At 48.3% G+C, this 12,212-nt stretch overlaps 1 protein-coding gene across 1 annotated transcript in view; it reads right to left on the bottom strand.

The window, feature by feature from the left end:
• Positions 1 to 12,212, bottom strand: part of LOC129330437 (hemicentin-1-like) — a 98,303-nt gene that overhangs the window by 63,059 nt on the left and 23,032 nt on the right. Inside the window, exon 7 of the mRNA XM_054980467.1 lies at positions 1,678 to 2,040. Within this exon, the coding sequence (XP_054836442.1) occupies positions 1,678 to 2,040 (363 nt within the window). The remainder of the gene's footprint in view (positions 1 to 1,677; positions 2,041 to 12,212) is intronic.

Below are 12,212 nucleotides of genomic sequence, written 5' to 3'. Positions count from 1 at the left end.
CTTTTTACAACCTCGTGGAAGATTTCTGAGAGTACGAACGACTCACTAAATCATTCCTCTTTGGCTCTTTACCCTCAAAATCCAGCACCTCCCAAGGCTGAAGTTTATTACAGGAGCAAAATGTGGGCTTCCGTACATGGCTTTGCATGGAATGTGTGATTTGCTCCCATAGTCTTCGGATGAACCTGGTCATGGTAATTGAGAAACAATGCCCACATCTTCCATGCTCTTGGCTGCAAGAAACCATTCAGTTTTAATGTATGGAAATTGAGAGAGGGAGCGCATGAAGAAATGAGCTGGTGCTGGGCTCTCGTGGCCCTTTCTTACATGCCCAGGGCAATGCCAATTGCCTCCACCTTGGGGTCAGGAAGGAATTTCCCTCCAGGCCAGATTGAATGCGGCAGTTTTTTGGCTTCCCTCTGGGCATGGGGCAGGGGTCACTGGGGGAGGTGTGGGGGGAAGATAGCTGTGAATTTCCTGCATTGTGCAGGGGGTTGGACTAGATGACCCTTGGGATCCCTTCCAGGTCTATGTTCTGTGTTTCTGTGGAGCCACTGGACAAAGACTCCATTGCGGCAGGTCACATAAGCTGCGATGATGTGATGCTTAGGATAGCTCTCCAGCATTCCTGAGAGGAACCCCGCAAAAGAAACACACCAAAAACTAATGGGCCATCAATAGTAAAAGCCACTTGCTCGCACCTTTGTTGCACAGCACTTTACAATTAAGTAAGCCGTTGTCTACTGCACAAGAGTACTGAGTGCAAAATCCACCTGTGGATCCAATCAACATCATTTGCTTTCTAAGAGCTGTAGCTCACTGGGTAGACCATCGGCTGTGTATGCAAGAGGTCCCAGGTTCAATCCTCAGCATCTCCAGTGAAAAGGGTCAGGTAGCAGGTGATGTGAAAGACCTTGGCCCGAGAGACTCTGCCAGCTGGTGTGGACAAGAGTGACCTTGATAGACCGATGGCCTCTCTCAGTAGAGGACAGCTTCACAAGTACATGTGTGCTCCCTTGATCCTAGGAACCTCGTTTCATTGACCTGAGGGTGCTGGTGGGAATATTTGCATATGCTCCGCCCCCATTTCCTGAACAGGCCCCTCCTCTGTTCCACCAGCCACCAAAAGTAATGGCTGGATAGAAGAGCCTCATGTCAGTCTTTCTCCATTGAAATACGGGCAGGAGACGGGTCAGCCTGCAATGAGGTGCAAGAATGTGCCTAAGAATGCTACCAATTGTATTCTAAATTAGAATCTATATTTTCATTTATTTTTGCATTCCATGTCCCTTCTCCCATCTCTTGCATCTTTATAACTCTACCTGCTTCTTAAATTGGACCAGATCCTCCGATTGACACCTATGGTGAACATTCCCCATGGTTGGCCACTCTACTGATTGGTATGGGAAGGAAAGGAGGGGTGGGACGGAGTGGGGGAGCAGCTGCCCAGCAGAGGTGAGCATAAAATCCTCCCTGCATAAGGAAAAAAGCTCTCTGTCTCTTTTTCCTCCAGTCAATGGCTCTAACTGCTAGCAAAGGGCTGCCTTGAAAAGACCCTTCAGCACATCAAGAAGATTCTTCTGGTGATAGTGCCAGTCTCAGAGAGGCAAGGGGGCTTGTGTACCACTTGTCCTCTCTTCCCCATTTTGTCACAAATAGACTGCAGATGGTACTTACCGATCACAAAAACCTCAGTGCCCTTTCCTGCTTTCAATTCCTTTTCATGGAACCCTCCCTTTAAATGCAATCCTTCTGCCTCGTATTTCACACAGTAGTAGGTCCCGGCATCCTTGGGCTGGATGTTGCTGATACGAATGCTGTAGTCGGTGTCTGATCCGGGATTTATCCTTGCTACTTGGGGCAAAGACGCTCCTTTATCATTGTAAACGGGAGGCTGGTTTCTGTTCGAGCCTTTGTACCATCTCACACCTCCTGGTGGACCGGGCCCAATCAATGTGCAATTCAGAGTGAGGGTCTGTCCTGCGGTCAGCATCAAGGGTCCCTGGGACTGTATCACCTCCAGCTCCTGGGCTGTGGCACCTGTGACACAAGGAATACTGTATTCTAAAACACCAGAAAGGGTTGTGGGCTAAATTTGGTGAGATTGTAATGGAGTTAGAATACAAAGAAGTCACCTATAGCACAAAATGGCCATTTGACCTCCCAAAAGTCATCACAAAGAAAAGTTGGGAGAAAAATTATAAAGATGTATGGCATAACTTAATGCCTCCCCAAGCTCTACCACCAAACCTCCAGGAATTTCCCAACCAAGATTGGCAACTTTTCAAGAACTGGAAATGACTGATAACTTTTAATGACATCTTGGGAGAATTCTGAGAGAGCAAAAGATTCACTAAATCATTCCTCTTTGGCGTTTACCCTCAAAAACCCAAGGCTGGAATTTATTAAGGTAGCAAAATGTGGGCTTCCTTACATGGCTTTGCATGGAATGTATCATTTGCCCTCACAGTCCTGGGACAAACAGGGCACACATCCGTCCCTGGATATGGTAATAATAATAATAATAATATTTGATTTGTATACCGCCCTTCAGGGCAACTTAATGCCCACTCAGAGTGGTTTACAAAGTATGTTATTATTATTTGCCTTTGTCTTCTGCACCCAAGAACTGAGTGCCAAATCCATCTGTGGCTCCACTGAACATCATTGGCTTTGCAAGAGCCGTAGCTCACTGGGTAGAGCATCTGCTGCATATGCAAGAGGCCCCAGGTCCAATCCTCAGCATCTCCAGTGAAAAAGGTCAGGTAGCAGATGATGTGAAGGACCTTGGCCTGAGAGACTCTGCCAGCTGGTGTGGACAAGAGTGACCTTGATAGACCGATGGCCTCACTCAGTAGAGGACAGCTTCACAAGTACATTTGTGCTCCCCTGATCCTGGGAACCTCGTTTCATTGATCTGGGGACTCTTGTGAGAACATTTGCATATGCCTTGCCCCCATTTTCTGAATAGGCCGCTCCTCTGTTCCACTGGCCACCTAACATAACGCTAGATAGAAGAGCCTCATTTCGGTCTTTCTCCACTGGAATACCTACAGAAGATGGGCCAGCCTGCAACGAGGTGTGACAACATGACTAAAAATGCTGCCAATCGTATTTTAGATTAGAAAATATATTTTCATTTATTTTTGCATACCTTCCGTTTGAGACTCTGTCCTTTGCTGTCCCCAACGCCTTTTTATTCTTAATACAGAAGTTACACAATAACAGACATAGGGCAATTGCACTGTTCTGCATTACTATTTTAAAAGGAAAAAAGAAAACTGTATATTTAGAAAAGCATAAATACGGCTTCCCATTTCCCCCTGCAGTTGTCGTTCCTTGAGGAAGCTGAGAGAGATAAAAAAGTAAAAGAACCCTAATAGCTAGGTGGAGGCATTCCTTTTCTTTGAAACGGAAGGCGTACCTTCCATTCTAGACACAGTGAAAAGAACATTCTAGAGATGCCATGCCTGTGAATTCTCCAGGTTTTTAAAGAAGTGTTTCTTTTAGAGAAAAAAAAATCAGGCTGCTCATGGTTGGGACATCAATGTAGGATGATGTTATGTAGAAACAGAAACAAAAAACAAACAAGAGTTGGGTGGATGAAAGAGGAAAATCCTCTGTATGAAAGCTGCTTGGAAAATGGAGCAATTGCAAAGGGCTCATTTTAAACCTCTCTCTTGGATGCGCACCTTAACACGGTGAGCAGAGTTGAGTGTGTCACAGAAGCCGAGAGCGATACCATCAGGAGTCTACGCTCCAAGCAGAACCACTGAAGGTGGACGGAGCAGCCCCGGTGCCAGGGTTCCTGGCACTGGAGGCCAATCGAGCGCACGCAGCGCGTGCACGCCCCCCAGTAAGCATGATGACGTCATCACGTGATGACGTCATCATGCAGCGCCCCCAGTGGACGGCGCAAGGAGGCTGCCCGTGCACTGCACGCAGCACCGGCCACCAGCCATCCCTGGCCCGCGGCTGCTGCGCTCGCCAAGGGGTGGGCGGCAGTGCTGCGGGGCATGCGCCCCCGCCCCCGGCACCCCCTCCAGTGCCCTCTCCAGCCCCGCGGCGCCCGCGGCCCCCACCTCACCGCCTCAAGGGTGGCGCCGGCCCTGGGAAGGAGCAAAGCTGAGACAGCAAACTAAGATGCACTCACCCCCTTCAAGAACCAAGGGACATAGCAGCAGGAGAAAACTGACAGTTCCAGTGGTGATAACTAGACATGGGCACAAACTGTATTACAAACAGAAAAAACACACAAACAGGCCATTCGTATGTTCGCAAACGGGCCGTTCGTGAGGCGCCATTCCAGATGAACAGGTGGTCGTCGCAACTAAGCCTCGTTTGTTGCATTCGTCCACTGTTTGGGAAGCCAGACACTCAGGCGCCTTCAATCAATTGCCTCGGCAACGGAGGGAAGGACTGTCTGAACTCTGTCTGCACTCCCTCTGTTGCCCTGGACACCCCAATCAAAGCCGAACTTAGTTTGATGGGCAGGTTTTCCTTCCAAGTGTGGCGCTGCAAATTTGGTTACAATTGGTAACATGGGCAGACACCAGGGGGGAGGGAGGGAGGAGTGGGTGTTCTGTGGCCATGGGAACTCCAATCTCATCCCTGCAAACCCTGTTAGGCAGCTCTGACTGCCAACCACAGACCTCCTGTGTTGCTCTATGGGACCCCTGCTTATAAAAAGCACTGGGCTCCCAGGCTGGCTTTCAGTTTCAGCAAGCAATGGAGTGGGACAGAGCTTTGGGAGAGCGACAGGGAGAGTGCATGGGAGCTGGGATTTTCTTTGTGTGTGATGGGATAGGGATCTATGCCCTCTGGTTCCAGGGCTGCTGCCAGGCCTTGGGGCCAAGTTCTGTGGGCACCTCAGCTGAGGACTCACATTGATTATTATTATTATCATCAGTATCAGTGCCAGATCTGGTGGTCAGGCTTCTGGGTGTGTTGGGCTAAGGCTCTAGCCCCAGCCTCTGGTTCCAGGGCTGCTGCCAGGCCCTGGGGCCAAGCTCAGTGGGCACCTCGGCTGAGGGCTCATTCTGATTACTATCAGTGCCTGATCTGGTCAGGTTTCTGGGTGTGCTGGGCTAGGGCAGGCCCAGCCTCTGGTTCCAGGACTGCTGCCAGACTCTGGGGCCACGAAAACAGAAGGCAAGACCCGGCACATGCCTGCAATACCAAAGGAGGGCCCACTCTCAACCATGTCAGAAGTGTATCATAAATTTACTACAACTATTTAAAGTGGCAAGTGCCCCAATTCTCATAGACCTACAAAAATCAATATAGCAAATCCTATAAATACATATCAGGTAATGACTTCAGGATACAGTTCAAAGGGTTATCTGCAGTGTCTAATATCTTATTTCTGTCTTTCAGGTTGCAGTTTCCATCCGACAGATGGGCAGATAGTAATCCAATCCAGATGCCCAAAGCTGGGGCCAGCTATTTTGCATGCGGATTTTTGTCCCACGGATTTCCTCAGGGGCGTGCCTGTGGTCCACTACAATAATCACATCAATTCTAAAACATTACAAACTCATATTCACAATAAATATTAAATAGGGGTGCTACTCCTTTAACTTGAAGGAACTGATATCATTGTGTTAGTATAAAGAGACAGAGAATTTGAAAGGAGACACGCCAGGTAGTTGAAAACGGAGTCACTGTCCGGGAGCTAGGACTGAATTATTGAGGACACAAGTAAGTGGAGTGAATGTAGATATATTTATTGTGAATATGAGTTTGTACTGTCTTAAAATTGATGTGATTATTGTAGAGGACCACAGGCATGCCCCCCGAGGAAGTCCGTGGGACGAAAATCTGCGTGTAAGATAGCCGGCCCCAGCTTTGGGCATCTGGATTGGATTACCATCTGTCCATCTGTAAGACGAAAACTGCAAGCTGAAAGACAGAAAGAAATAAGATATTAGATATTGCAGATAACCCTTTGAACTGACTATACTTACCTTGTACCCTGGAGTCATTACCTGATATGTATTTGTTATATTGATTTTTGTAGGTCTATGAGAATTTAGGCACTTGCCACTTTAAATGGTTATAGTAAATTTATGATACACTTCTGACGTGGTTGAGGGTGGTCCCTCCTTTGGTATTGCAGACTCTGGGGCCAAGCTCTGTGGGCACCTCAGCTGAGGGTTCACTCTGATTACCATCAGTGTCTGATCTGGTCAGGTTTCTAGGAGTACTGGGCTAGGGCTCTACCCCCTTTCTCTCGTTCCGGGGCTGCTGCCAGGCCCTGGGGCCAAGCTCAGTGGGCACCTCGGCTGAGGGCTTACACTGATTATTATCAGTGCCTGATCTTGTCAGGTTTCTGGGAGTACTGGGCAAGGGCTCTACCCACTCCCTCTCGTTCCAGGGCTTCTGACAGGCCCTGGGGCCAATCTCAGTGGGCACCTCGGCTGAGGGTTCACCCTGACTATTATTATTATTAGTATCAGTGCCTGATCTGGTCAGGCTTCTGGTTGGGCAGGGCTACTGCTCTAGCTCCAGCCTCTGGTTCCAGGGCTGCTGCCAGGTTCTGGGGCCAAGCTCTGTGGGCAACTCGGTTGAGGGCTAACATTATTATTATCATCAATATCAGTGCCTGATCTGGTGGTCAGGCTTCTGGGTGTGCTGGGCTAGGGCTCTAGCCTCAGCTTCCGGTTCCAGGGCTGCTGCCCAGCCCTGGGGACAAGTTCTGAGGTAGGCACCTCTGCTGAGGGCTCGCAGTGTTCTCTCCTTTTCTGTCCTCCTTTATTCTAGTTTGGTGGCACAATGAGTCTTCATGTTGTGGTGGCCGCCACGGGTGGTCATGGGGGAAAGTGCAAAGGTAGTCCTCCTGGTTTCCTCGTGGCAAGCAGTACTGGGCGTGCCTTGGGGGCCGCAGAGAGTCCTCCTGCTCCCCCAGATTCACCTGTGGGGGCTGTGGAGGAGGCCAAAGAGGTCTTTCTGCTGCAGGGAGAGGATCTTTCTCAACATTTTGAGGAGGAGGTGGGTGAGGGATCCCTGGAGGAATGGTTTGTGTTTCATGAAACATCCCTCCCATCCCCATGCCAAACTCTCGGTGGTGTCCCTGCCGGCAGCCCACCCCTCACTCCGTGGTCTGTGGCCAGCTCCGTAGCACAGCCTGTAACTGTTCGTCCTCCTTCCCCTGGGATAGTTAGTTGTCCACGTTTCAACACCTCCGTATGCCAACTTGTCTTTCTGGAGGAATTTCTTAGCAGATTGTGGCTGGGTCATTTTGGTCTGCGGTGGCCAACGATATCACCCACCTTTTATACCATCTGGAAGGTACCCTCTGTGAGGCCTGGTGGGTGGGCACATAGGGGGCACTGCTGGTGAGTGGCCAGACCCCCTCCTCTGGGGGAGGTGGCCCCACGCTGCCTCCCCTAGCCTGCCAGGCCTGCCAGCTGCACTCATCATCACCCATTTTCTGGCTTCCACCTGGAATAATAAAAGTTAGGCCTGGTGGGTGGGCACATGGGGGGTGCCACCGGTGAGTGGCCATACCCCCTGCCCCCTCCGGGGGAGGCAGCCCCATACTGCCTCTCCTAGCCTGCCAAGCCCGATGGCTGCACTCATCACCCACCTTTCAGCCTCTGCCAGGAATAACAACAGTTAGGCCTGGCAGCTGGGCACATGGGGGTGCCACTGGTGAGCAGCCAAACCCCCTCTCCCCTCCAGGGGAGGCGGGCCCACACCGCCTCCCCTAGCCAGCCAGGACTGGCAGCCACCGACATAACCCACCTTCCAGCCTCCACCGGGAATAAAAGAAGTTAGGCCTGGTGGGCGGGCACATGGGGGGTGCTGCTGGTGAGCACCCAGACCCCCTGCCCCCTCTGGTGGAGGCAGCCCCATGTCGCCTTCCCTAGCCCACCAGTCACGGCAGCCACCAGGAATAAAAGAAGTTAGGCCTGCTGGGCAGGCCCATGGGGGGTGCCGCTGAACGGCCATACTCCCGGGTGCCGCCGGCCAGCAGCCAAAGCTCCCGTCTCCTAGAGTCCACCACTTGTACATAGGGCAAAAGACAATTGGTGGCTCCCATTGTGTCGAATAGGAGTTTCCTCAGGCCGTCGGATTTCATAGAATCATAGAATCATAGAGTTGGAAGGGGCCACACAGACCATTTAGTCCAACCCTCTGCCCAGTGCAGGATCAGCCTAAAGCATCTCTGACAAATATTCATCCAGCCTCTTCTTGAAAACTGCCAGTGAAGGGGAGCTCACCACCTCCCGAGGCAGCTGATTCCACCTTTGAACTACTTTGACCGTGAAAAAGTTCTTCCTAATATCCAGCTGGTACCTTTGAGCATGTAATTTAAGCCCATTGTTTCGGGTCCTACCCTCTGCTGCCAACTGGAACAGCTCCCTGCCCTCCTCCAAATGACAGCCTTTCAAATATTTAAAGAGAGCAATCATGTCCCCCCTCAACCTCCTCTTCTCCAAACTAAACATTCCCAAGGCCCTCAGCCTTTCCTCGTAGGACTCAGTCTCCAGACCCCTGATCATCCTCGTCACTCTCCTCTGTACCCTCTCGATTTTGTCCACATCCTTTTTGAAGTGAGGCCTCCAGAACTGCACACAATACTCCAGGTGCGGCCTGACCAAGGATTTGGGAATGTATAACTCCAAGATCCGCATTGCAATCTTGACCAAACTTGGATGATGGCTGGAGGGGAGCCTGCTGAACACTTCCTGTGAATATGGGCTTTCTAAGTCTAATGGGGGCTGCTCCTGCGCCGATGAACAACGAACAACAAACACGTTCATTAACGGGACATGTTCGCTTCCATTCATCTGTTCGTGTTCGGCGGTGGCAACAAACAACAGCAGCATGTTTGTGGGGTTTTTTTCATTCATGCCTATGTCTAGTGATAACAACAACAACAACAACAACATTTGATTTATATACCACCCTTCAGGATGACTTAACACCCACTCAGAGAAGTTTACGAAATATGCTATTATTATCCCCACAACAAAACACCCTGTGAGGTGGGTGGGGCTGAGAGAGCTAGAAGCTGTGACTGACCCAAGGACACCCAGCTCGCTTCAAGTGGAGGAGTGAGGAATCAAATCTGGCTCTCCAGATTAGAGTCCCACGCTCTTAACCACTGCACCAAATGTTCAGGGTAGCTACTGGGCAAAGGGGATGTTAACAGAGGAGCTGCCGAGGTGGAACATAGGGAGGGAGGCAGTGCCGAAGATATATGCCTTATTTCATGCATATTGAAATGTCTTTGAAATTGACTGTGCTGACCCATGTGGTGTAATCTGTCTTGGGTCTCAGTGAGAAAGGAGGACTATAAATAATGTCAACAAACAAATGAGCACTCACCGAAGATTTGTAGGAGAAGGAGCAGGAGAAAGAATGAATGAGGCAGCTCAGAGAAGAGGCTTGAAGCAGACATTTGAGAAGTTGGCAAGAGTTCCTTCTATGCTCTTTCTTGTAACATGTCTTTTGGGGTTAACAAAGGAGGAAGTGGTTTTTCTGAGAAAGTTAGATCTCCCCCCTGTATCTGGACAGAAGTGATTTGCTTTAACATTTCCTCTTGTTCTTCACTGCCATTAGAAAGAGGAAGCTCCAAAACAGCTTTAAGAGGTCAGTTACCCTGAGAGGGAAAAGTCTTGGAGATTGGAGAGAAATGCTCTCCACCCTAGAATTCACATTGATATTCCAAAAGTTGGGACGACAGTCTATACTGGATCCCAGCTGCAAGTTTGGAGCTGGCAAAAAGGAAAGGGAGTCACCCAGCTGGCTTCAAGTAGAAGAGTGGGAATCAAACCAGGTTCTCCAGATTAGAGTCCCATCACTCTTAACCCCTACACCAAACTGGCTATTACTGCTGGACTCCACAGCCATCAGTGAGTGTGGGTGTGTTTTGGATCTGTCTGCACCCCTAACTCCATTTTGGTCTCTTCTCTTCTCCATGAAACTCTGGCTGTTTTGCTGCTACCTCCGCGGACCAATATCCTTGAGACTGATAACTATAGCCTTCCTCGAAACTACTTTCTCCCCTTCCCCCCCCCCCCCGATTTCCTCTTAATTAGCTTTGTATTACTTTTGTACATTTGCCCATTATTTCTGTTTAATAATAAAAAAACCTTTCCAGTTGAACATCTGCCTGGCTTATTTCAAGAGTTCTCTAAAGGAATATTCACCGTAAGCGTAAGTGGAGAATCTCAGTTGCTCCCTCTCGCTCGTCTCCTTCAAGCTAATTCCCCCAACTAATTAGGAGACCGCCTCTTTGGGTAACACTTGAGCCGAAATACGTGGTTCTGGTTCTATACATATAGAGATTAAATGTACTAATATACCTGTAAATGTGTAAGTTTACTATGTGTATACACAAGGGTATGGTACTTATATGCTGAAGCGCACTGTCGTTATTTTTAATCATACTATTGCACTTCCATTAGTTGAATTAAATTATATCCTGGTCTTTTATTCATTTGTATTACATTTGTAGTTATATTTACTTCACATTTTCTGTTCCAACCTCTTTGATTACCCTTCTTTTGCATCCAGAGGAGTTAGCCATGTTAGTCTGTAGTAGCAAAATAGAAAAGAGTCCAGTAGCACATTTAAGACTAACCAACTTTACTGTAGCATAAGCTTTCGAGAACCACAGCTCTCTTCGTCAGATGCAACCCTTCTTTTGCAGGGCTGCGCTTTCTCTCCTCCTCTTTTTGGTTGTCCTTTGTCCATTACAAACAGTCCACCAAACAGCCGAATGCTAAATCTATACTAGTCAGGAACCAGCGTAAAAGTGATAAAAACCTAGTTCAGCATCACTTCTGTGGAGTGCGGCCACCCAAGTAGATCATTAATAACAAGTCACTCATATTGGGGGCTATAAATGTTCCACACTTCTACTACCTGGTCTGAACCAGCAACATTTGTATTAATATTTATATTTATGAGCCATTTTTTTAACGCATGAGTATTAACAAACAAGACCACTGAAGAAGGCTCAGTGGGCCAAAATGGGTTTAGTCTCAGTGTATGTATAATCAATTCTGCAATTTGGTTCCTTTTTTAATGTGCAAACAACTGTGTAACTGTGTGTAACTGCTGTTACTAGGTCTCTAGCTTTTTAACGTTCTCACAAGGTTTTAATCACTTTTAGTCTGTGTAATAAATAATCAATCATAGTTATAATTTTTTCTTTATTTTATTTTTTTTTGGTCACGCAACTTTTCTGATTCCCAACTTGTTCATCAGGTTGGGTTCCCACCCCCCTCTTGTTTTGCTCCTGCTAAATCTATACTAACAAGAGGTTTTGAAAGTTCTCCCCTCCCCTCTTTGTTGATTCCAGGATGTTTGACTTAATTTCCTGTCCCAACTTTTTCTTTCCCCCTTTCGAAGCTGATTCCTGACCACGAGCTTAACGAAACGCCCAAATGAAATCAGCTGCTGGAGTGGGCTTTAACCTAGGACATCTTCTGCTACAATATATTTGTTGGTCTTTAAGGTGCCCAACAGCCTTGGTTGTTAATACCCGGTTGGCATAGCAGATGGCTTTGGGTTGCTCCTTTTGTGGTCTCCTTTGGGGCATGCTACTCTGTTGCTCTTCAGAAAAAACCTCAGGTGAGTCCAAGCTACAGCACGTACCTTAGGGCAGAACTGGTGTCACACACCTTTGCCATTAAAAGTCTTCCCAGTTTTTAAAGATAAAAAGTAGCCACGGGAGACTGAAATTGGGGTGGAAGGATGGCTGGGGAAAGATATGCTTAAGGGTTCTGATTGTATTTTCCCAAGGAGGGGGAAAAGAAACTGGAGGGTGGGATTTGGATCAGGGGAACTCTGGATCAGGGGAACTCTGTTGACGTGATTTATCTGGATTTCTGTAAAGCTTTTGATAAGGTCCCCCATTACATTCTGATGGGGAGACTGGAAGACTGTGGACTGGACTATAGGACAGTTCAGTGGATAGGGAACTGGTTAGAGGCCTGCACCCAAAGAGTGGTGGTCAATGGTGTTTCATCAGATTGGAGGGAGGTGTCCAGTGGGGTGCCATCGGGCTCGGTTTTGGGCCTGGTACTTTTCAATATTTTTATCAATGATCTGGATGAAAGGGTAAATGGGCTTCTCATTAAATTTGCTGATGATACCAAATTGGGAGGAGTGCCAAACACCCAAGAAGATAGAATTAAAATTCAACAAGACCTGAATACTCTGGAGAAGTGGGCAGCTGTGAATAGGATGCAATT

This window comes from Eublepharis macularius, chromosome 5 (assembly GCF_028583425.1).
Source record: "Eublepharis macularius isolate TG4126 chromosome 5, MPM_Emac_v1.0, whole genome shotgun sequence".
NCBI lineage: Eukaryota > Metazoa > Chordata > Lepidosauria > Squamata > Eublepharidae > Eublepharis > Eublepharis macularius.
This window is presented reverse-complemented; position numbering and strand designations above follow the sequence as displayed.